This window comes from Mchenga conophoros, linkage group LG22, assembly GCF_057382185.1.
Source record: "Mchenga conophoros isolate Kocher_MC1m ecotype Shallow Benthic linkage group LG22, M_conophoros_male_GT1.1, whole genome shotgun sequence".
NCBI lineage: Eukaryota > Metazoa > Chordata > Actinopteri > Cichliformes > Cichlidae > Mchenga > Mchenga conophoros.
The window spans coordinates 24893239-24919898 of NC_140546.1; the positions used below are offsets into that span (position 1 = coordinate 24893239).

A 26660-nucleotide genomic window follows, 5' to 3' on the forward strand; every position below is an offset into this window, starting at 1 on the left:
GAAACACTGAAAAATATTGCAAAAGGGGTCAGAAGAGACCTGATTCATTTTGCTCTCTTCAGGTAGGAGCTCTGTGTTGGCTGTGTTGGGGAGATGAGTGGATATCAGAAACACAAAGAGACACGGACACATTTCTTTTTTGCTTTCACATCTTATCCAATTTTCCATGTAAGTGCAGTGGGCTTACAGTGGTCTTAGGCATTACATGTACCCTCACAGATAGAATCAACACACTTCAAACTCCTGATTTTGCTTTTCTTGTCTCTCCTTTTTCTTCCAATCTCATACAGCCATATTCTTGTTAAATCTGTGCTACCTGGTATCTGGTAATCCTTATATTTACCAGATGTCTGTCCAGAGGCTGAATAAGCATTCTACTTAATAGACTGAAAAGGATAGGAAATATGTGACTGGAAAGAAGTAGGAGCCAGACAGACAACTGCAAGAGTCCCCATTAACCTCCATGCTGAAGATCACCTTGTCTATCCGTTCTGAAGCTAGCAGACATACTCCCGCAGTCTGAAAATAAATTTAAATTTGGCTCTGTGTTGCATATACTATTGAAAAACTCATCAGAAACACTCCTAATGTCTTTTTCAGCCTAACACAAGCATATGCACTATATTGCCAAAAGTATTCACTCAACCATCCAAATTATTGAATATAAGTGTTCCAATCACTTCCATGGCCACAGTGTAAAGTCAAGCACCTAAGCATACAGGCTGCTTCTACAAGCATTTGTGAAAAAATTGGTTACTCTAAGGCAAGGGTCTCGAACTCCAGGCCTCGAGGGCCGGTGTCCTGCAGGTTTTAGATCTCACCCTGGGTAAACACACCTGAATCAAATGATTAGTTCATTACCAGGCCTTCTGTAGAACTTCAAGACATGTTGAGGAGGTAACTTAGCCATTTAAATCTGCTGTGTTGGATCAAGGACACATCTAACACCTGCAGGACACCGGCCATCAAGGCCTGGAGTTCGAGACCCCTGCTCTAAGGAAATGGAAATGATTAGCAACTCATCTAAGAAGTGGTAGGCCAGGTTAAATCACAGAGCCAGGTGAGTGGATGCAGAGTCAGAGAGCTTCATGGAATAGGTTTCCATGGCCAAGCAGCTGCATCCAAGCCTTGCATCAACAAGCGCAGTCCAAAGCATCAGAAAGCACATAGGATGGCACCACAGGACTCTAGAGCAGTGAAAAAATATTCTATGGAGTTGCGAATCATGCTCTATCTGATAATCCAATGGACAGGTCTGGGTTTGGTGGATGTCAGGAGAACGGTACTTGTCTGACTGCTCTGTGCCAAGTGTAAAGTTTGGTGGAAGGGGTGTTTGGTATGGTGTGGGGTTGTTTTTCAGGAGTTGGGCTTCAGTCCCAGTGAAAAGGAACTCTTAAAGGTTCAGCATACCAAGACATTTTGGACAATCTCGTGCTCCCAACTTTGTGGGAACAGTTTGGGAATAGCCTCTTTGTGTTCCAAAATGACTGCATACGAGAGCACAAAGGTCTATAAAGACATGGATAAGCGAGTTTGGTGTAGAAGAACTTGACTGGCCCTCAGAGAGTCGTGACCTAAACCCGATAGAAAACCTTTGGGATTAATTAGAGTGGAGACTGGAGGCCAGGACTTCTCTCTAACATTTGTGTCAAAAATTCCCAGAAAAAATGCCTAAACCTTGAAGAAAGCCTTCCTAGAATAGTTGAAGCTATTCTGAGCTGATATCATATTAAACCCAATGGATTAAGAATTGTATGCCACTCAAATTTGTATGTATATAAAGGCTGACGAGTGAATACTAAGGGCAGTATATTGTATTCCTCTTACTTCTTTGATGCGTTGTTTAATGCAGACACATAGCAACTGCGAACGGGGTTTGAGAGTTGTACAAGTTAGTCTTAAATTGTTAGCTGTTATTTTGCTTTGTTGACCCAAGAACAGCAGTTACTGACCAGGAATCAAGTGGTTATTCTGTACAGTTACAAAGTCATCTGCCCACATATGAGAATGATATCTGCAGTGATAACACTTGTGTTACACTCTGCTGAAGTGGACAGAAAGTGGGCCTTCACATTAATGCTAATGATGAAAACAAATTCAAATCCTACTCTGTTTTAAGTACAGTAGATGCTCTAACTGGGGCCATATGGCTAGCAGATGGATGGAGTGTAGTTTCATTGTGCATTCCACAAACGAGGCAGGATACAAATGGAGTCAGTGGGGTTACTAAAAGACAGAGAGCGTGTAACACAGTATGTATTAGCATTAGTGTCTACACTAATGTTTAGATTTAGAACAGCTTCTTGGCCTCTGTCACTGTGGAGTTAGCCTGTCATTTTCTATCCATTCCACAGAGTTCAGAAGGTCATAACACAAATTTGCATGCAGTGCCCAATGATGCAGTGTTGTGCCTCGCTGTGTGTGGGATGGACGGTGGGTGTGTGAGTGTGAGAAAGAGCGCTTCCACTGCATAATGACTTGGCTGATGTATTTTTTAGCTCTCAGATGGGTTATATTTCCATCCCATCGTCTGCTGTGTTCTTGATTAAATGAAGCGTGGATTGGCTTCCCTCTCCTGATAGACAGCGAGGACTTACGCAGAACGCAGCGGGAAGGAAAAAGGAGAAGCGAGGGACAGAGACAGAGAGAAAACAAGCCTTGCTTTGTTTTTTATTTTATTTTCTTTTTTTACTGATGCTAGATCAGAGCAGGAACGGCAAATTTTCGATTATGAAAGCATGTAGCAATTCAGCCTGAAATGGCTGTAGGGATGTGTGAGAATTACACGATGAAATCCTTGTCTGTTAGGCTACATACGGAAGCATATTGGTGCATAGTCTGTCTAGGAGGATACTCCATTAGCCTTCTCCATTAAAGTGAGGTGAGACTTGGGTGCTGTCTTAGTGATATTTATTGATATTCCAGCAAGGTTTTGAGGCCACTGTAGGGAAATTTAGCCAGGGTAATGTGCAAGCTCCGGGAATGTTTCACGTAAAATGAAGATGTATAATTTTAAATGACAAAGAAGCCAATTTTTGTTGACTCAGTTAGGGCAATTTGCCTGCACTTGCAAACCCCGTAGGTCTCGATAGTCAATTTGCCGGCATTAAGCTAAGGAGTTTCAATTTCACATTCCAGCAATAAAGCAAGTCCTCCCCTCTTCTTCCTCTTCATATCTCATTCTCCCCTCTATTCGTCCTCGCAGCTTGACATTTTCCCTCTCGCTGTCTCCCTCATTTTCCCATTCCTCCCTCTAAACTCAGCCCTGGGTGTCACGTTTGAGGCATTAATTGAATAATTAATTCCTCTCATTAGCTTGTTTTTAATTATTTCCTTGCCTCCTCCTCCCCTTCTCCATGCCGAGTATAAATTCATCAGCTGTTTTCATCCTTCCACACAAATTGCCCATGAAAACTGAACACTTGGCGAAGTATAGCGTTAGCACACTGGCTCTATCAGTGGCTCCTAATGAGGGGACGGGTAGTCCAGGCGGAACAAGCCTTACACTGGCTTCGTGCACCAACAGGCACAATACTAATTTAGCTCATTTAGTGTCCTTGGGCCAATTAAAGGGAGGTGAAAAGGTCCAAATCACATGCTGGAACTGTTTTCTCTATAGAAGCAGTGGCCTTGGATTGCAGAGGCCCAGACAGCAGCAGCAAACCAAGCCTGTGTGTCTGATTGCTCGTTTGTTTGCAATGTGTTACACTAATGGAATTTATTTACCCTACATTCTCCAAATTTGGCTCCTTTGAAGGGCCTTATTACTTGTGACACAGATTCTTTCCCAGCTAAGGGGGTAAACGGTGCTAAGGACTGCTATGCATGGACAATTTTTGCCCCCTCCCAACCCTAACACCTAATATATTATGCCAGTGGTGAATAGGCAATCTAGATTCAGTCATTACCTTGATGATATAATGAAATAAACACACAGAAATGTTGAAACAGGCAAGGTCCGGTTCAGTGACCCTGAAGCCCACTGATAGATGCAAATGACCGTTGTATTCTGGCATCCACTCAATCTGCTCCTGCATTGTTTGATGTTACTTTCATTTTGTTCTTGTTTAACTGTGATTTCAGTTCTCTTCATGTCCAGTCACAGTTTGAGTTTATTTATGTATTCACACATGTCAAGAACCTAATTCTCAGTGTCTTTTCTTTGCCTTACTACAACATTTTATTGATTTCTCTTTTTTTTTTTTTTCTTCCTGTTTTATGTCCTTTGTTTGCTGACTGGGCTTTGTGTTGCATGCTTGTTGTCATGTCCCAGTTTGAATGTAGCCAGACAGTCAGCAGAACCATGGGCATCCAAGTCAACAAAGGTAAAGTTAACCCACTTACCCACAACCCACCTGTCATCTCCCAGAGACAGCCTGCCACATTGCTCACCCACACTCAGACACGATTTCCAATTCCACAGTCCAAATGAGGGGAGTTCTGAGTGGCAGAGAGTGGGCCTCATCCACCAACATTGTAGCAGAGGCTTCTAGAAATGGCCTTAGATGTTTGTGCTGTAGCGTTGTTTGAGTGCGTACCCTCCCACTGACTCCCTACGTGTTCTCTTCACTTTGCTTTGTTGTGCTTGCAGCTTGTAGCGTTTTCTACCTCATAGCTTGCCTGAAACTTTTAAGTGCAGGGCAAAATTTTCTGCTTTCTGGCTCCAACCTCTTTACCCAGCGTTAGGTGTATTTGGGGTATTGCAGTGCTAGTAGCAACATGAGTTCAATTTTCCCCTGCTGTATCTGCAAAAATATAATGGAAAGTACATTTCAGGACCCCCATGATTCCTCATTAAACAGCAGTGGAGCGCTGCAGGTGAGTTGCTTTTGTGTGCTAAATTGCGAAGGTATGTAAACCTGTATTGTTTGGTACAGTTGTGAGCACTGATTGTGCATAAACTCGGCTTTTAAAGGGTAGTTGTTTAATCGCAAATTGCCATTTTGATTGATGAAAGGCAGAAATATGAAGGTACTCATTATCATGACTGAAGCATGTAAGAAAAATGAGCCATAAATTCAGCCTTCAGAAATGGTCCATTAAGTTTAACCTATTGCCTAAACCCTAATATGCTTGGCTTTTCTAGTGGCTTTTGACGCATATAAATAAGGTATATCAAAGTCTTCTTGTGCACTTTGGACCACTTTCAGCATGATTGCTGTTTTTAGGGCACTCCCCGGAAGTCTCGTTATGACCAGTTGCCCTTGTGTCTCTGTAATGTTGGCTTCATGTCAAAGGTAGTTCAGTTTTCAGTTTCTCCCACTGAAAACGCTGCAACAGAATCCACTTTGCGCTATTTCCGTACCTGGATGATTGAGCATGCATCAAGACATGAAAGCTGCACGGTTGGTGCTGGAGAACCAGCTGTTATAACCAGTGATCATCCTCCATAAGAATTGTGGGTGGTTTAAAATAGGATTTGTTTGCTCTATGCGCAGATATGGAGATCCATGGTGCGATCACAGTCTGTCACATCCAGGAAATAAGGGGCCGTAACAGCATCACAGTTCAATATGATTATAATGGGACTTCCTGGGAGTGATCTGAAAACAGCTAGAAAAAGTGTGGACATGCCCAAGACAAGATTTTGCTCACAGCTTATATTGACATGATCGAAGAAAGAAACAGTAAATCTGACTCCTGAACAGTGGTTTTTTGACATTAAAGGGGAAGACTCTTTAATCTAACAAAGCAGCACCATTTTTGCATCTTTTTATCTAGTCACACACATCAAGACACACTTCCAAACACCCACACAAACTCTGCGAAGCTCTCCCTGAAAGAAAGCTGTGCAATTCACTATTTTATAGAGAAAGAAAAGAATAAATACGAACATAGAATTGGGTGTTTTGCAAACTTTTTGCAGAAACTTAAAACTATGTAGGATAAAAAAGAAAAGCTTGAGTCAATATGTTCGATATTAACTGCTGCTGGGAATCAATCTGAGGCCGTTCCTGAGGCGGGCTGGGAGTTAGAGTCCAAATAATGAGTCCCCACCTCAAGCTCACCGTGGCATAAACACATAGTTGTATGAAGCTGCTGATCTGTCAGCACAATAACCAAGAGAACTCCAATGCCAGACGCCTTTGGACTAAAAAAAAAAGAAGGATAACATTGCAACGTTACAGCCGGGGAAACACGGTTTATGTATTTGAGCCAAAGGCAGAACCTTCAGAGTCAGCAGCGTCCACTTTATAGCCCAGCTTGAACTTTTTTTATGTGCTATGTTAACACCTACAGTGTAAAATCAATAATGCAGATAGCGAAGATAGCATTTCCTTGCACTAATAACCAGATTAGTTATCTTCTTTCAACATCATTCCAAAAACATGAGCTTCAAAGCCCTCCAGCACTGTGCAGGAGGGCTTCAAGAATGAGATTATATTCATACTCGCATCTCTTATATAGTAGTCGTAGTTACTGTTAGTTACTGTCAGCTGTGTAGCATGTAGAGTCTTTTCTTTCACTCTGTCCTCGCATTCACAGTTCACCTCTAAGCACTGACGGATCAGGATATTGAAAATATAGGCTGTTCCAACACATTTCAACTGTAACCATGCTGACATTGATCACTGTCTGCACTGTTTCTGTCCATGTGTGCATGATGTGTGTGTGTGAGTGTGTTATATATATATATTTTTTTTTTTTCGTGAGAGCTGGTGAGAGAGATGGAGACAGGGAGAAACGAGGGGTAAGGTGTAAGCTCAAAGCAACAACTGCCTGCTCACCTGATGAAGGTGTGGGAACAATGCTGTTGTTTCAGGGCAGAGTTGTCAGTGACTGTGATCCTCACCCCCCACCTCCCCCTCACCCCACTCCCTCCTCCTCTGTCCTCCTCTCTCTCTCTCCCTCTCACCCTGTCCTTGTCTTCTCCCTCCCATTTCATCACCACAGAGGGAAAAGCGATGGAGCATTTCGTCTGCCGGCGGTGAAAAGAACTCATCGAGTGTAAGTAGAGGGGGTTTCTGGCAAAGAGAGAGGGATGAGATGGGGCTCGAGGGCAAGGAGGGAACGGAGTCAGGCAGAGATGGTGAACGGGAAGGGGTAGACACGCAGTAGCAGCACAATCGCGTTAACCTAGTCTCCCAGGGATAAAGTTGGGCTTAACTGCAGCTTTACCCACAGTCCTGCATTACAAAATGTTCCTTCGCCAGCATTTAGCATGCAAATTGGCTCCTAGATTATGCCTTTTGTATTCATTTTACCAACTGTCAAGCTGTGACGCAGGGAGAATGATAATCAGGCAGATATTGCCCCCTAGCGCCTCAGCAACGATCAACACACACTGCGAGGGGGTGTGGGGGGGGGGGAGTGCTGTGCAACTGCAGATCAATGAGTCGTGTGTGTGTGTGTGTGTGTGTGTGTGTGTGTGTGTGGAGACAGACAGGGACTGAGGGTGTGAATAACTCAAAATGAGTTATATGTGAGTACTTCAGAGGAGTTTCTGAAATAAAGCAAAGGTAAGATTGTGGAAAACAAAACAAAAAAGTGAAAGCTGCAAGAGAGCTACTGGGAGGTGGTGATGAAGAACAGAAACGGTAGAGCTCTCTCTCTTCTTAATTATATGTCCAGACGGGCATCTACTCTCAAGATGACCAGTGAAAATACTTTAAATATTCATCTTCTGAATGATTATTTTAGAAGATGAATTTCCAGCTCAGTAAGAACAAAGCAGCTGGATTCATTGTGTCTGGAAAGCATCACAAGTGGTCCACCTTGTTCTTTTGTCTTTGTATGTTTTTGCTCCACCAAGAGTCATTTGTTCCAGCGATCCCTGGTGTCTTTCCCCGTTTGTGTCTGTGAAATCACTGTGTGAGATTGCTGGGAGATAACGAGTCCAATTTGAATAATGGCCCTTATCTGATGAATAATGCCACCTCCTCTAATTCCATTTTTTGGCTAATCCCCCGACATGTATTTTACATGCATGGCGGGCTCATCTGCAGGCCGCACGCTTCCATCACAGACCCCGTGCTTAAAAGCTTTCATGCTTTTTGTGAGTTTATTTCTGGTTTAGAGAGTTAGGAGACAGAAGATGTGTGCCATTTCTGCAAATGGCACACATCAGAGGTAGCAGAGGTAGCATTTTTGATAGGTAACTACTGAAATCTTGTCCACGTTCCTTAATCTTCACTTGAGAGTAAATGTCACTGTCTTCTGTTGATGGTAATATGCAACAATCAGTGCAAGAACCTTTACAGTGAGACTTGAAATGGACAAAAAAAAAATAAAAAATTATATATATATATATATATATATATATATATATACACACACACACACACACACGGGTTTTTTTTTTATCTGTGCAACTTACCCATATCAAAACTTGGAAATCAAGGTTCATATGGAAATGCTAATTTAGTGCACTGTTACAACCCTGTAAGTGCAGTGCTAAGAAATTTGTTTGTTGATTTGTTGAATGTTGCGGTGTATCCGTCTCCAAAACTCCCTGCAGGCTAAATAAAATGTTCCCATTGAATTGTTTTTACAGGATTTTTTTGAAACATTTTCCCGATTTTCGTATTCCTATTATTCGTATTTCTTTGATTTAATTATGCTCACCAGACACTTTATTAGGTACACCTTGCACATACTGTGTTGCCGACTGGACTGCCTTAATTCTATTCATAGCATAGATTCAACAAGGTGCTGGAAACATTCCTCAGAGATTTTGGTCCATGTTGACATGATAGCATCACACAGTTGCTGCAGATCTGCTCTGTCAGGCACACACCAATGATGTGAATCTACTGTTCAACCACATCCCAAAGATGCTCTAATTGATTGAGATCTGCTGACTGTGGAGGCCAGTGACTACAATGAACTCACTGTCATGTTGAAGAAGCCAGTTTGAGATGATCTGAGCTTTGTGACCTGGTGCGTTATCCTGCTGGATGCAGCCATCAGAAGATGAGTACACTGTGTTCATAAAGGGACTGACACGGTCAGCAACTATACTCAAATATACTGTGATGTTTCAGTGATGCAAAATATCCCCTCCAATATTACACCACAATCAGTGAGATGATACAGGGCAGTATGGATTCATGCTGTTTACACCAAATTCTGACCCGACCGTCCAAATATCAGAAGCAGAAATTGACAAAGAAACAATTCAGACTTGGCAATGATTTTCCTATCTTCTGTTGTCCAATTTTAGTGATTACATGCAAATTGTAGCCTCAGTTTCCTGATGTTAGCTAACAGGAGTGAGCTTCTGCTGCTGTATCCCCGTCTGTATCAAGGTGCACAACATAATGTGCATTCAGCAAGGCTCTTTTGCACATTTGTAACGGGCAGTTATGAGAGTTACTGTTGCCTTCCTATCAACTCAAAGGATCCTCACCATTCTCCTGTGTCCTCTGGTATCAACAAGGCATTTTTGCTCCTGGATATTTTCTCTTTTTTGGAATGTTTTCTGTAAATCCAGAGTATTTTTTTGCAGAAAAATCTTAATAGCATTTAGGCATGCAGACATGGTCTCGGATTGCTGAATAGCTGCCATGTGATTGTGTGGTTTGATATTTGTGTTCATGAGCAGTTGAACAGGTGTACTTGACAAAGTGGCTGGTGAGTGTATAACATTGTACTGGCAAACTCATCATATATCCCTGTTGCTGTATTTTTTACTTTGAAGTCTGAATGAAGACTAGATGAAGGCAGGGGGAGAAGCTGCTGAAGGTCAGTGATGTAATATCAGAGCCAGATTTATGAGCTCAGATCTCAGTCCCACAATCATAAATCCAAATTCAGACATTGGATGTACAGATAAGCCAATATGCTATAATTGGCAGCGAGAGAAAAACAGAGCATCACAGACCCAGAAGCAGAAGGCATGAGCTTGTTAGTTTAGGGAAAAAAGTACGAAAAATGTAAATCCTGTCACCAGGAAGCCCCAGAAGCTGTTATCGTGTTGATATACACATATATCAACAAAAAAAAAAGAGAGAAAAAAATGAAACAAGCAGTGAGATTACATCCATCAGTGATTGGTACTGGCCAAGAGTAATCGCTACAAGTCCAACTTGGCAAGGAACGAGAGCGGTTACAAGATCACACAGACGGTAAACAACTCAACAGTTCAGTCTAATTATCGAAATCATTTTATTTGCCGGTAAAACCAAACGTCAGCGCTCCCCTGTGCTGGTGGCGATCATTTATTTTACATGACGACTGTGTTACCCACAGATACAGCGGGTACACAGGCTGAAAAATATTGCACTTCTGATATCTCGTGAAACGCGGTTATTGCTCTGGTCGTTAAATGAAACCGAACTTCCTAGGGTGGTGCGTGTGCTCTGCTAAAACATCTCTCTCGTGAAATTACATTTACACTTCAGTTTTTGCACAAATTACACTCGGTAGACCTTTTTATGAGTGATAAGCATGTTGCTTATCACTCATTGGTCATCAACCTCCTTTTCCTCTTCTTTTTTCCTCTTTTCTTTATTTACACTAAACTAAGCAGATGAGTGCTAGTTGTAGCCTGTAATTAGGAAAAGATACGGGGATAATATTATCTTGTAAAATGTAATTCTCCATCAGACGGCATGAAAGCGTTTTCAGAATTTTCCTAACATGGTCGTCCTCCTGCCCCCTCTCTTTGTCCTTCTTCTCTATTAGGACAAGTCAACCCCAGAGGACCAAAGCTCCTGGGACAGCTTCAAGACCATGACCCCCGAGCTGTCCATCGTGCCCGGGGAGCAGAAGGACCGGATGGAACTGCACAATAAAAACTGGGACTCGTCCTCGGCTAACACCCCCGACTCATCCGAGGGAGACTTCCAGACTGAAGTGTGAAGACACGCAGACGTGTGAAGACACCCACTGAAACAGACACGCTCTCTCGTGCCGAGGTGCAGATGCACACAGAGACACCGGACTACTGAAAAGCTATACATAGGTACACGAGTTCTCTGCAAGGATCACACACACACTCTCTACTACTCCCCGCCTCCCCATCTCCTGCGATGTGCTCTGTCGGATCCCATAGTGTATGTTTACTGCTGCAGCGGACAGACATGGAAAGAAGACTGTTCTACTCTATATTTTCGCAAAGACTATTGAAAAGAAAGAACAGGGGCTTGACATGTCTGTGACTGATTAAAAAAGAGAAGATTTTTAAATGAACTTTAAAAGAGAAAAAAAAAAAAACTATAAGAAACTTATTTCCGAGAAATTGTCTTGATTTTATTCTGGAGAAGATAAAAAAAGATAACCTCTTTCAATTGTTTCATGACTTTGAGGTGGGGGTGGGAGATATTTGTTTTATAGCAAGGGGAAAAGATCTCACTGAGGTTTCTCACACTTGGGTAGCCTCCCCTCCTCCGCCTCCCTTCCAAGGCACCCTGTTCTCAATTTGCTTTCCCCCTTGAGAATCAAATTGGTCAGTCTTTATCTATTCCTTTTTTCTTTTCTTTTTTTCTTATTTGAACGGACAGGGAATGTGGGGGCGGGTGGGGGCGGAGGGTGGGGACAGAGCCTCTCGATGATATGTGCCATCCTCTCTTCTGTTTTTCAGGTTTCATTTCAACACTTTTATTCACCCGTTCCTATCGCACTCTTTGTGTTAACATCACATTCCTTCACTCGGTATTTTTCTTTATGGTTTGGTTCCCCAAAATAAAAAACAAATGTCCTCCCCTACAGGAAAAATAACACGACTGAAACAAATAACTACCAACCGAGTTGTGTTCTATGGTCCCATTGATGAAAAAAGAATCGATTCATTTGGAGAATTTGGTTGGGTTTGTGCTTGTGATGCTTTTTCATTCTTATTATATATCTATTTGTTTTATTTCCTGTAAACAGTTACACAGCACATAAATGTGAGCTTGCTTTCTGACATAATGTGCACCACGTGAGATCCCCCGCCCACTGCCCCCAATAGAGGGAACAAAAAAGGATGCGACTCATGCAGATTCATGCATCTCCTTCTTTTCCCCTCTGCTGCTTAAAGAAAAGAGTAGTATAAGACTTAAATATCTGACTCCATTTCAACCATCACCAGTCATAGTAAAGCCAGAAAAGAAGAATATCTCAGGCACTTCTGCCTACAAGGAATGCTTTTGAGATCCTGAGAAATGTGCTGCTTTAGAGTGAAGAATTGATCAGTTTCCCCCAGTCAAAAAACCTCTGTTAGCTTCAAATGACCTGAGGAGGATTTTGAATCCAGTAATGAGACATCACACGATCCGAGGACTTCATCACGAGCTCTACAAACATGCCTTTCTTTGCTTACAGCGCCGCTCCTCTGTTGCTCACTCTGCCCACTCAGTGTCGTGCTCCTAGAAGGCATGAAGTCTAGCAGCAGAGCAGAGATATGTAATTCCCCGCTCGCAGAAAGACGGGGAGGGAATCACAGGTTATAAGGCTACAAGGTGTCAGACTGAAGAGGAGCCGATGGTGATGTTTTCTGCTTGACATTCTACCTCCGTACTTCAGCGGTTACAAAAGGACAACCAGTTTTCTGCTGCTGCTACATTAGCACATCAGTCCTCCACACACCAGCAGAGAGAAAGTGTCAGAGAGTGCAGGATGAATTCAAATGATAGCTCCATAACTTTTCTGTCTATGTTCAAAGCAGCTGCCATTAATCTAACAGTGTGGATAGAAAAAAAAATAGAGACAGCTTATGGGTGAAGAAACGAAGAAAAATGGTAGCCGAGGAGGAAAGTTCTAAATATACACAGCAAAAAAGAAAAAAAGCCAGAGGCAGGCAGAGATGCCGAGGAAGGGGAGCGCTCAAAAACAGTAATTATCCGGGGATGGCGATTTGTCCTGACATTTTCCAATGCAGCCCTCAAACCATCTGTTTAAAGATCCCTAATGTGGTAGTAGAGCAGCACAGCGCAGATGGTGAGACAAGAGCGCGGCCCTCCTAACCTTTCAAGTTAATCAGCCGATAAGCAAACCTACAGCTCGCCCTCTCTCAGAGGAGCGAGATAGGTTTGATCCCAAGTTGCCGAGCTAAGGTCACATTCACCTGACCTTCTGTGAGGAGGCTCTGCTTTTCCAGATCTACTGCACAGTGTGTCCAACAGAACAAAGCGACTATCTGCCAGGCCCCCATGTGAGTCCATGAGAAACCAATCATTTGTAGACCCCCCCCCCCTTCCCATCAGAAACCCACAACAATAGTCAGGTTTGATTTTCACACAATGTGACGTTTTGATACAGCCCCCCTCCCCGATTTGTTTATTGCGGCGTGAACAGCTTCAGGCGCGGTGATGAATGGCTTTTAAGTTTTCTTCTCGGAGTAAATGGTAAGTGAGACGCTGCCTGTCTGATTGAGATATTCATCTTGGGTCTTAACATTTCGAATCTTCAACGTTTTCCTCTTCTGCGATGCATATTTAACCACAAGAAGATGCCGGTCAGAATGCCATCTCAATTTTTCTTCCTGTCAGTCTTACAAGAATCAACCCACACAAACAAGTACAAAGCTAAGGAGAGAAAATTTGCAACTCAACTCCATGTTCAAGCCAACTTAACCCCCCCACCCCCCACCCCATGTTCACCTTCGCCCTCCACCCTGATGCTTCAGTGTTAACCCGACTGCTACAACCATCCAACATTCCTGGTTTATTACTGAAAACTCATCCCTTTCTCCATTTTTGTTCTTTTTATACATAAGATTGTACAAAGTAGTCCTCTAATGTTTTCATAGTGTCTTTTTTATATGAAAATAAATTTTCAAATCGATCCCGGTGTGTTGTGTGTGGGTGTGAGCTGCATCAAGGGCATTTGCGGAGGAATACAAGTAGCCTCTGTCTTGATTTGGAGTGTACAATCCCGTGTTTGGGGTTTTGTTTTTTTCACAATACCACTTTGGGTGTTTGGGCATGACGAACTTTGTTAGCCAGCAGCACTGAAGCTTAACTGTGACCAATCAGAGGCCCCGCTGGTCTGTCTGAAAATTTAACAAGAACATTTCTGCTGGTTTGAAGTCTGGTTAAACTGGAATAACTGGGGTGGGGGTGGGGGTAATACTTATGCTAATCGCATCCTCTTCCAAGGAAGAACCCCCCACATCCACACCCGCCCAAAAAACAAATGCGGTTTTATTATGTAACATAGTGGAAAAAAAGGACACAGTGGATGGGCTTTAACAATCCACTCAGCGATGCTGGACTAAAGGAGCAAGAGGGGGAGAGGGGATGACATAGTGCGCATGCCCCGGTCACTCTGCATTTGCCCTCTGAGGGGCTTGTGGGTAATTAAGTCTGGATGAGTCTGCCCATAGAGGAGCCATCAGTCACCCCGGAGAAAGGCCACCAAGTGAAACTTTCTCAAGGGAGGGAGAGGGATGAGAGAGAGGTCAGATGAGGAAGAAAAGCTAGCCCCAAGGATGAAATGCATGGTGACAGAGTAAAAGCACGGAAGGAGTTTTCACATTACCTCTGGCAGAAGAGTCACAGTGATAAGAGGAACTTCTTGGTTATTTCTCCCAAAGGTTTGTGGGTAATTAAGTTGCAGTGCTTGGTGTGTCACTGGTGACCTAAGGAGAGACTCTGTTGACAAATAACAGTGAAAAAACTTGAAGCGGGGACAGACATCGGCGGGAGGAAGATATGACAAATTTCAACTCGACACAGGCCGCGTCCAGCAGAAACCTCAGAGCCAGACGTACGTGTTCCTGACGGCGCTCGGAGATTAGTGTGTTTTTGCAGCAAGTCCTGAAAGTTTAATATAGCCAGGGCAAACAAAAATAGCGATGCAGCAAAAACATGGTGAGCCCCCCTCCTCCCGGATGTCTTGGCTACAGCTTCTGAAACAAGCACTCTTGTTCACCTTTTGTCTTGTTGTTCGTTTAGGATGATATTACAGTATTGGCAATGTCCAGAAACAAGGATAGGACTTACAGAGGAAGCTATTTTTTTTTCCCCAGTGCTGGAGTACCATACTCCATCCTAAGCAACTAATCCAGAACTGCAGGGTCCCCACAAAATGTATACCTTTATTTACACATTCACAGGATCCGCTAGTTTTGTCATATATAGCTAGCAACATGGCAACACTGAATAAAACTAAACTCTGTGTTTTATCATATTACTACATAGGCTACCTTAGGAGACAGTCACTGCCATGTGGTGTGATTCCAGCATAGCATTACTAATTGGTGAAACTTAATGCCAAAAATGAGCTGACATACAGCTGCACTGTAAAAGGTTTATATCACTGCACTGTCATTACTTTTATGTCATTGGTTTATTTGGAAAGAAAGATTCTGAACTGCATGGCACAGAACAGTGCCTTTTATTTATTGATGTATACATTTTTTCCAGGTAGGGATTTTTTTTCTTGTGATGTTTTTTTTTCCTATTTCAATATAACCACTGTGGTTGACAGCTGTTTTAGATGCGGCTACTTTTTCCCCTTCCATGCAGTGAAACTGTATCTAGATTGTGCTGAGATTTGTGCAAAGTGGAAGTGACGCACTGCTACTCAGTCAAGTTTCACTAGGTAAGTACATGGTAGCATATACAGTGGGGCAAAAAAGTATTTAGTCAGCCACCGATTGTGCAAGTTCCCCCACTTAAAATGATGACAGAGGTCAGTAATTTGCACCAGAGGTACACTTCAACTGTGAGAGACAGAATGTGAAAAAAAAATCCATGAATTCACATGGTAGGATTTGTAAAGAATTTATTTGTAAACGAGAAAAATTTGCATTTCCTGCGAAAATGCAGTGTGGATGCTTTAAAGCTGAAGCTGTATGCAAAAAGTAGCTGAAAAAGCTGAAAAGTTGCAGAAATTGTAAAAACTTTGCAGAAGCAAAGGAACTTTGCTAAAATGGAATAACTTAGCAGAACTGCAATATCTTAGAGGAAACATAATACTTGGCAGAAATACAATAGCATAGCAGAACTTAGCAGAAATATTGTAACTTACCAGAAACATGATAACTTCTCAAAAATACAAGAATTTAGGAGAAATAGTATAAGATAACAGAAAGAATATATTTAGACAAAAATACTTAAGCATTACAGAAACACTATGATTTAGAAAAATAGTACAACATAGCAGAAATACTGTGATTTACCAGAGACACTGTGATGAACTATGAATATTGTAATTTTAAATTAAGACTATGTTTTAGCACAAATATTATAATTTGGCAGAAATACTATGATACAGCACAAATACTCTGGTTTAGCACAAATATTATAACATAGCAGAAATACAATTATATAGCAGAAATGCTATATTTAGAAAGAAAAATATAATATAGTAGAAATAGTATGATTGAGCAGAAATACTACAATATAGCATAATAACAATGATTTAGCAGAAATACTATGATTGAGCAGAAGTACTAAGATGTAGTAAAAGTACTTTGATTTAACAGAAATACAATTATGGAGGAGTAATACTTTAAAATGGGAGAAATATTGATACACACACACACATACACAGAGCCTAAAGGGAAGAGTATTTGTGCCATGGAGTGTTAAGAATGTGAGGTCCATATTAGAAAAGCTGATAAAATCATAAAAGTTTGCAGAATTGTAATAAATGATGAATATGAATTACTGGTCTGTGACAGTGTATTAATTTGTAGGGAAAAAAACATGTTGACCAAGGTGGAATCGGACCCACGATCTTTGGCTTGCAGACCCGTGTCATTACCAACTGCGCCACTGGGAAAGAGAGGAGCCATTTTGAAAAACAGGGTGATGAGCAGTCAGAATTAGATCCCGGTGAGAGGCGAACAACGCCGTTTTTTGGAGTTACAAAACATTGTGTAACTCAAAAACTAGGTGGACTAGAGGCATAATTCTTGTACTGGGTGAATCAGCGGACTTTGGTGTACTTTGACTGCGATTTTCATTGCTCTTTGTACAACCGTCGCTGAGATATGACGAGAGAGGAAACGGAAGACCTCAGACATGATTGGCTGGCTGGGAAGCCGTGCAGGCCCTGATATGTGATATGTGTCTGAGTCCGCACAGAGGATTGGCTGCCTGGCAGAAATATATAGAAATAGTATGATTAAGCATAAATACTACATTTAGCAGAAATACTATATTAAGCACAAATCCTATAAAAAGCAGAAATAGTATATTAAGCACAAATCCTATAAAAAGCAGAAATACTATATTAAAGCACAAATCCTATAAAAAGCAGAAATAGTATATTAAGCACAAATCTTATAAAATAGCAGAAATAGTATGATTTAGCACAATAGTAATAAGTTAAACAGAAAAATTGGAAAAGCAAAATGGACAGCTGAAGAAATGCTGAGGGTCCCTCAAATATACTTGTTAAATGAAAAAAATCAGCAAAAAAATATATAACAGCCACACAATCAGAAATATGTACACATAAGGAAACACACATGCACAGAGAGACACACACACAAGATCCAATTCAGTCAACCAGTCTAAATATATTGAATTTGAATCTTAGAATGAGATCATCCCATTAAAAGGCCTTCTCTCTCTCTCTCTCTCTCTGTCACACACACACACACACACACACACACACACACACAGGGAGAGAGAAGTAAGTCTCTAGCTCAGTCAGCCTGGGAGCTGCTGAATTTGAATCCACCAATCAGAGAGCCTGTGCACTTTTTCCCGCCAAAACAGGTGCATCTATTTACACACGCAGCACAGAGAGACACAGGATTATCCGGTTGTTCAGTCTGACGTCATTAGCCGTGTCTGGGTCTAAACTCCGCTGCAGGTCCATATATCAAACGATCACTATGGCATTACTGTGAGTTGAAAAACTGTCTAAAGTCTTTCATCTTTAATAAAATGATCAGCGTTCTGCTCTACCAGGTGTAACAATTGAGTTTAACATCCAGGCATCCATGAAAACAGAATTTATGACATTTAACGGAGTTAGAAGTTAGCAGGGAGTTAGCTCGCTAGCTTCTATCTAAATACAATATAGCATGTCCTGACTGCGGGGTTTTGGAAACAAATTAAAACGTACAGCTCTGTTATCACTTCCAACATAAATGAAGACAGAAAGCTAAACAGCAGTGACGTTTGTAGGGTTACTGAAGTTTGGCTAGCTGGTATATAATGATGTGCTACGTGACCGCTAGCGACACAGCTATGTTAGCATAATATAAACAAGCTAACTTTTTTTCCACTTGATAAAAGTTACCGTGAGTGTTCTCGGTGGTCAGGAACAAATGTAATTGCATGGCAGGATGCTGTAAACGGACCAAACTTCAGCCAGGAGAACAACTGAGATAATCCATCCACAATACGAGGTTAGTCATTCATATACTGCTGCATGGGCTGGGCTGTAGTTACATCCTAAGGTTTTAAAAACTGAGCTTAAATAAATGATTAGCAGTAATAAAAGCCGAGGGAGGTCAACAGTGATCGCTGACTGTTTTAGGAGCTTTTTGAGATCAAATAGAAGAAAATACATAATATTAAACATGTTAACAACACAAATGCCATATTAAACGCAGACTACTTTAGATCCGGAAGTAGGATTCGTCGCGTCATCACTGAACAACCGGATTGCAGTCTATTTCTCATAATGACGACTCCCCTCAAACAAATGACCATAATTTCCTAACCGTAGGGGCTAGAGCCGTCATTCTTACACCGTTTTGTTCAGAAGAGATGGGGGAATCTTCAAGTGTTGACAATTTATCATTAAAATATGAATTTTTAGAGATATATGACATGGATGACTTGTTGACTTAGAAGCCACGAATTCCCCAATATGCAAATTTGAATGCCTCAGGACACATATATGATTGGCTGGGAAGCCGTGCAGGCCCTGATTTGAAAATTTGAATGTCTCAGTCCTCACAGAGGATTGGCTGCCTGGGGACCTGGCAGAAATATATAGAAATACTATGATTAAGCATAAATACTACATTTAGTAGAAATACTATGTTTTAGCACAAATACTATAAAAAGCAGAAATACTATAATTTAGCAGAAATACTATATTAAGCACAAATCCTATAAAAAGCAGAAATAGTATGATTAAGCATAAACACTACATTTAGTAGAAATACTATGTTTTAGCACAAATACTATAAAAAGCAGAAATACTATAATTTAGCAGAAATACTATATTAAGCACAAATCCTATAAAAAGCAGAAATAGTATGATTAAGCATAAATACTACATTTAGTAGAAATACTATGTTTTAGCACAAATAGTATAAAAAGCATAAATACTGTAATTTAGCAGAAATACTATATTAGGCACAAATTCTATGAAAAGCAGAAATAGTATGATTAAGCATAAATACTATATTTAGTAGAAATACTATGTTTCAGCACAAATCCTATAAAAAGCAGAAATACTGTACTATGATTTAGTAGAAAAACTATAAATAATCAGAAATACTATATTTGGCAGAAATACTATATTTTGCACAAATCTTATAAAATAGCAGAAATAGTATGATTTAGCACAATAGTAATAAGTTAAACAGAAAAATTGGAAAAGCAAAATGGACAGCTGAAAAAATGCTGAACATGCTGAGGGTCCCTCAAATATACTTGTTAAATGAAAAAATCAGCAAAAAAATGCACAGGGAGAGAGAAGTAAGTTTCTAGGTCAGCCTGGGAGCTGCTGAATTTGAATCCACCAATCAGAGAGCCTGTGTACTTTTTCCCGCCAAAACAGGTGCATCTATTTACACACGCAGCACAGAGAGGCACAGGATTATTGCAGCCTATTTCTCATAGTGACGACTCCCCTCAAACAAATGACCATAATTTCCTAACCGTAGGGGCTAGAGCGGTCATTCTTACACCGTTTTGTTCAGAAGAGATGGGGGAATCTTCCAGTGTTGACAATTTATCATTAAAATGTGAATTATTAAAGATATTTGACTTCTAATGCACCATAACTGAGTAGAGCGAAGCAAAAACTGGCTTGACTTGCCCTCAAACAACGCTTTGTAACTCGAAATCTATTTGGAGTATCGATATCATTCTTTCACCGTAAGAGACAGCAGGCTTTGGTGAATAGTCATGGAAATTTTCAGGTCTCTGTGGAAATCCAACAAAAAGTTATGACGAGAGAAAAAAAGTGGTTCATTTCCAGGGTTTGAAATCTGAAGAAATCTGAGCGACGGACGAATTTCCTACCCTCAAACAAGTCCAACTCATTTCAGAACGGTAATACGTGAGAAAGAAATTCTTGAATTGTGAGCGTCACGAGTGTCTGAAGATATACCGGGACAAGCCTCATGTCTTAACTTTGCTTCGTTAAGGAGATATGACGATTCGAATATGCCTCTCATTACAGAAATGCAGCGGTGATTTTGAACAAACTCTCCATTGACTTTATATGGAGAGTTTTCCGACATTGTGTTGGTCTGAGGAGATTTGCGAAAGTTCTATGAATACCACAACAATGATAGTGACATTTTCGGAAACCCAGCAAAAATACCTATGTTTTGATGTATAATTTGTGGAAGTTGAGTGAAGATTGAGCAAGTAGCAAGAAGTTGTTCGGACATGAAGAGAAGACTGCAAAACCTTCAGTGGCACACTGGAAGCCAAGTGCATAGCAACCATAACAACGCATGTATTTTGTGAAAAATCAAAATTTTGCAACTGAAAACTTTAAGAGGCATAAAGGTAAAACGGTAAAAGATTTGAAAAAGCTGAATCATACCTGAATAGCCCAATAATTTGAGAACATTTTAAAGTTTGAATGGTTGTTCTACGTGAAAATATGAGGAAGTAGTTAAGTTTCAGAAACAAGCAAATTTTAGCAGAATTGCAGAAGTTTCCCATTCATTTCAATGGGACAAATTAAGCTTAATGTTTTAAAAAGTATAATAGTGAAAAATACCAAAAGACATAGCAGGAATTAGCAGAAATAGCAGAATATTTTAAAATTTGAACGGTGAAAATCGGCTGAAAATTGTGGAAGTAGTTAAGTGCCAAAAAGTGTACGGAAGTCCCAAGAGGAACTCAATAGTGTGGATGCTTAAAGCATCCACACAATTAGGGTGGAAAATAAGTATTTGGTCACCTCAAACAAGGAAAATCTCTGGCTCTCACTGACCTGTAACGTCTTCTGTAAGAAGCTTTTCTGTCCCCCCACTGTATGAATGACACCTGTTTGAGCTCATCATCTGTATAAAAGACACCTGTCCACAGCCTCAAACAGTCAGACTCCAAACTCCGCCATGGCCAAGACCAAAGAGCTTTCGAAGGACACCAGGAAAAGTATTGTAGACCTGCACCAGACTGGGAAGAGTGAATCTACAATAGGCAAGCAGCTTGGTGTGAAAAAATCAACTGTGGGAGCAATCATCAGAAAATGGAAGACATACAAGACCACTGATAATCTCCCTCGATCTGGGGCTCCACGCAAGATCTCATCCCGTGGGGTCAAAATGATCATGAGAACGGTGAGCAAAGATCCCAGAACCACACGGGGGGACCTGGTGAAAGACCTGCAGAGAGCTGGGACCAAAGTAACAAAGGTTACCATCAGTAACACACTACAACGGCAGGGAATCAAATCCAGCAGTGCCAGACGTGTTCCGCTGCTGAAGCCAGTGCATGTCCAGGCCCGTCTGAAGTTTGCCAGAGAGCACATGGATGATACAGCAGAGGATTGGGAGAATGTCATGTGGTCAGATGAAACCAAAGTAGAACTTTTTGGTATAAACTCAACTCGTCATGTTTAGAGGAAGAAGAATACTGAGTTGCATCCCAAGAACACCATACCTACTGTGAAGCATGGGGGTGGAAACATCATGCTATGGGGCTGTTTTTCTGCCAAGGGGACAGGACGACTGATCCATGTTAAGGACAGAATGAATGGGGCCATGTATCGTGAGATTTTGAGCCAAAACCTCCTTCCATCAGTGAGAACTTTGAAGATGAAACGAGGCTGGGTCTTCCAAAATGACAATGATCCAAAACACACCGCCCGGGCAACAAAGGAGTGGCTCCGTAAGAAGCATTTGAAAGTCCTGGAGTGGCCTAGCCAGTCTCCAGACCTCAACCCCATAGAAAATCTGTGGCGGGAGTTGAAAGTCCGTGTTGCTCGGCGACAGCCCCAAAACATCACTGCTCTCGAGAAGATCTGCATGGAGGAATGGGCCAAAATACCAGCTACTGTGTGTGCAAACCTGGTAAAGACCTATAGTAAACGTTTGACCTCTGTTATTGCCAACAAAGGTTATGTTACAAAGTATTGAGTTGTATTTTTGTTATTGACCAAATACTTATTTTCCACCCTGATTTACGAATAAATTCTTTACAAATCCTACCATGTGAATTCATGGATTTTTTTTTTCACATTCTGTCTCTCACAGTTGAAGTGTACCTCTGGTGCAAATTACTGACCTCTGTCATCATTTTAGGTGGGGGAACTTGCACAATCGGTGGCTGACTAAATACTTTTTTGCCCCACTGTATTAAAAACTATTTAATTTGTAACCTGACTTATACTTTAGGAACTGTTAAAAGACAGAAACAATATGATCTGCTCTCTTCGCTAGCACTCATGATATGCTGCATATGATGAAAGGCACTTGAACTTACTTAGAGATCATTAATTTTTAAAAGTTATTGTCTTTAAGTGACATCTGCAGAATGCACAACGATATTAATTAGGTGGATTTTATCAGAAGGAGGTGGTGGTGTAGGGCCTTCCTTTGTATCATGAACCAGGCCCTGAAACAATATACAGGCCAGAAGAAGAATACACATGTAGGTTGTTTAATTGACTTAACTGTGTGTTGATTACTTTAAGACACTGTTCTTTTTAATTACCATTTCATCTTCATGTAAATGTATATTGTATGTGCTTAACGGAGTTAGAGGCAAAGATATTTGTGAAATGGTAGAACTACACTATCATTACTTCTGCTCAGTGAGCAATGGCACAAAGGCTATGCTGCAAGCTAGGTTAGTCAGCTACTGAACTGTGTGCCTGTGTGCACGTTGACATAAATGTTTCTATAGTCCTAGTGTCATCATTACTGCAAAAATAACCAACAGACAATGTGAGGATCTTGGTCTGTAGTGGTATTTTGACACAATGCATGATCCTACCTGTTACACAGGCAAACATATATGTAGCCAACACATGAGTTATGTTCCACAAATATCAGCTAATGTTTTATGAAGGCCAACAAGTTTATAGGTTAGAAAATTCAATGTACAGTGCTTAACACATTTATTAGATCACTACTCAGTGTAAAGTTTATGCCACAGCTGCCTTAAATTAAAAGTACTGGTAATTACGTCAATCATTTTTTAATGTTTCTGTAATGGATAATTCATCAGTATTGCACGAGGTCTTTATTATAAATGATATTTTTAATTCTAAAATATAATTATTGAATCTTAAAGAAGCAATAAGCATTACACAATTAAATAAAACTATCAAGTCATTTTGATAACACGTTTTTAAACATACCTGGGTAGCAGAAAAAAACTTGTGATCAAAAACTTGTTTCACTTGATATTTCTTCCTGAACACTTACTCAAATTTTACTCAACAATGAAATGAATATTACACACGTACTCTATCCACATAAATGTAAAAAATATATTTTAAAACTCAAAATATGTCAGATATATTAAATGGCTTTCAGCAGACCAAATAACAAAAGTCTGCACTTTGCACTATTTTTTTTTTACCCAAAATGAATAAATGCAATATACAACACTGTTCCCGTAAAAGTAAATATGGCGTAAGTTTGCATGGTTTATTTTGGGAGATCCTTATTGTGCATTTTGTACACTTGTATAGATCTGCAGCTTGGGTTTCCACTGTGTATGAGGATATAAAATCAGTACTGTTATACCTTACTGTTCCCGACTCTGTTTCTGTACTTGTTGAATGAGGACTAAAGCATTGTTTTTGTATTATAGCGCATTGTGATCAATGTGGATTCGGTATTTGCAGGTTACTTAAGGGAAATCTTGTCCCTCTCATTTTACCCGTTTAATGAAATTTCCAAGCTTTTGGAATCAAAGGTTAACTAATATATTTTTTTTCTTTTGGCAAGTGGTATAATCTATACAAGAATGTTTACACAATAGCTGTGAAAAACAGAAAAATATCCCTGGTGGACACAGCCTCGGGCTATTTTAGCTCTGCAGTGAGAAACTCCGAGTGAGCCCGAGAGGAAATGGGGTGCAAAAAGGACCAAGATTGACAAGCGAAGTAAAAAACCAAGCAAAAAAAAAATACTTTTGAGATGTAAAACAATGAACATCTCTGGAACTTTGAAAAATTTGGGCAAAGTGACAGTGTGAGGTAACTTGGGGATGCTGTATGCAGAATGAACCTGCGAGTGGAATAACATGTCACATTTTTGGCTCTACAACAAAGAGAGAGTGTGCCTGGCATGCGAGGAAGGAGTTTTCGTCCTGAGACAGGGAACAGTAGAAATCCATCGCTGTAATGGCGGTAGCATGTCTAGCTGTCCCTCCTCTGTGGCTGACAGATGGTTCTGTCCCACAGGCTCTGGTGCCATGCTGCTCAGAGAGGACAGTGAGAAAGGAGCAGACTGACAGATTAGAACAGAGGGTAGAGTGGACAAGGCCAAAGTGGACAAAAGCCCTGATAAGTAAAACGGAGCAAAGCTGAAAATAATCATGAAAGTTTTCTTGAGGATATAGGGGCAAAGCTGATGAATTTCAGCATAAAAACAGCTGTCCAAAACTTAAAACCAAGTTAAAGCTGCTAATAACCTGCTTGGACATCTCTTTTCGTGAGGTTTGACTACACAGCTTATTCTCATCTGTGCTGTTATGGATCAGATCCCTGAATGCTTTGTAATGCCAGCATTTCAGTTTTGGCATGGTTCTTCGGCACTGATGGCACTGCCAGACTTCTCCTTTGAGATTGCATTTCCACAATGGTTTCAGATAGCTGTCCATATGAGATGCCCTTGCTGTCCCTCATCCAAATTCTAGCCATGCTAATCCATTGAGTGTTTCCGTCTCCATCATACAGACTGGGATAAAACACAAGTGGTCTTTGACACTTTGAGGGTGATTTATTCAAAGCTGAGGTAAAGGACTCATTGAAGCTTCTTTTGGCTCAACCAAGCTCTCTCCACAAAGCACTCCTCACATATCACGGCAACCTACATTTAGTCAGAATAAATTGCCTCTCCACGCACTGCCAAGGGCTTCTCGAAACACTGGCATAATTTAGTGGCAAGCTTAGGCTAATGCAATCCACCGCGGCCTCCCTTGCATGCCGAGACACCCAATAATGCAACACATGCGACCTGTTATATCTTTAACGGCGTCTTAACCCTCTCGTGTCGAACCGAAAGGCCAGAACGCCAAAAAAAGAACACGGGCTGTGCAGGTGGCTGTAAACCTCTAGGTTGTTTGTCAGAGGACAGGGTGTAGGAGATACATTGACAGGAATGGGAAGGTGAGGAATCATGATGTGCCCACACACACACACACCTCTGGTTACAGGGGTAATGAGACAGCCATGCCAGCCTCTCGAATGCCAATTGTTCAATCGCGGTCAGTCATGAGGAGTCCAAATGAGCCTCCCCCATGCCTCCCACCTGCACTTAAGTCATTCTTTTCAGCAAGCTTGCTGTGTGTGTTGGAGATAGTTGCTCTGCTAGCTAAGGTGATATAAGTCTTTTCGGTTGGACTGTGAGCTAAGAAATTACTCTCAAACGGGAAACTTAATGTTTAGGCTGTGTGTATAGGTTACTTTTGTTAGAAAGACAAGAAAATGTCAGATTTATTCATACACTAGTTTAAGCTAGCTTTGTCTAAGTATAAACTGCCAATGCTCAAGTTTGCACATAATATCTTATTTTTATTGCCTAAATGTGAACATATATGTGGTTTGTTTGTTTCCTAAGCCATGTAACACTGAGCTGTAAATCATTCAGCCATAAAAAAGGCACCTATAACTCAAGGGAAGAAGCAGTGTTTTTTCTGCATATAAGTTACTTAGCAAAGCCCCAGATTTAAACTCTCTTTGTGTCTTTAGTCTATTTGCTAGTAACTAGTAACACATAATTTCCTGTGATTTCTTTAGTTAAATTTATTAAAAATGCCACATATGTGGAAATTATATTTTTCCACCAACAAGGTGATTTCCAAAGAACCATGAGCCAGAAACTTGGCATATCTCAGACTGGTGTGCTGTGCCCTTAGAACATTAGGAAACTTGACAAGTGGAGGACAAAAGAGGAAGTGACAGGCCTAAAAAAAAGCTATCTACAGCAGCTTAACTATATCTGAAAGCCATGTTAAGAAATAGGGAAATAAAATATCCAAAGACCTGATACAGGATCTGACAGATGCATCTGGGCCTACAGTTGTTCCATCTACTGTTCACTGAAGCCTCATCAGAATTAGCCTCTGTGGAAGGGTTACTGTCAAGAAAACAAGGAAGGGGAACTGGAAGGTATTCCGAATTACCCAACAGCTGGACTAAAAATCAGTGGCAACAGGTCTTACAAAGTGATGAATCCAGATAAGCAAATCATGGTTCAGCGGCAGGGGTGGGCAACTCCAGGCCTCGAGGGCCGGTGTCCCTGAAGGTTTTAGATGTGTCCTTGAACCAACACAGCTGATTTAAATGGCTAAATTAGCTCCTCAACATGTCCTAAGGTTCTCCAGAGGCCTGGTAACGAACTAATCATGTGATTCAGGTGTGTTGACCCAAGGTGAGATCTAAAACCTGCAGGACAC

The 26660-nt window shown here is 41.0% G+C and overlaps 1 protein-coding gene across 4 annotated transcripts in view; it reads left to right on the forward strand.

The window, feature by feature from the left end:
• Window positions 1–13707, forward strand: part of adgrb2 (adhesion G protein-coupled receptor B2) — a 253991-nt gene extending 240284 nt beyond the window's left edge. For 3 of the 4 annotated variants that reach the window (XM_085262313.1, XM_085262315.1, XM_085262314.1), the window contains 2 exons: window positions 6895–6948; window positions 10627–13707. In XM_085262313.1, the coding sequence (XP_085118439.1) occupies window positions 6895–6948; window positions 10627–10803 (231 nt within the window). In that variant the 3' untranslated portion in view covers window positions 10804–13707. The remainder of the gene's footprint in view (window positions 1–6894; window positions 6949–10626) is intronic. The other variant, XM_085262317.1, reaches the window with a different exon arrangement.
• Window positions 13708–26660: the final 12953 nt, after the last annotated feature.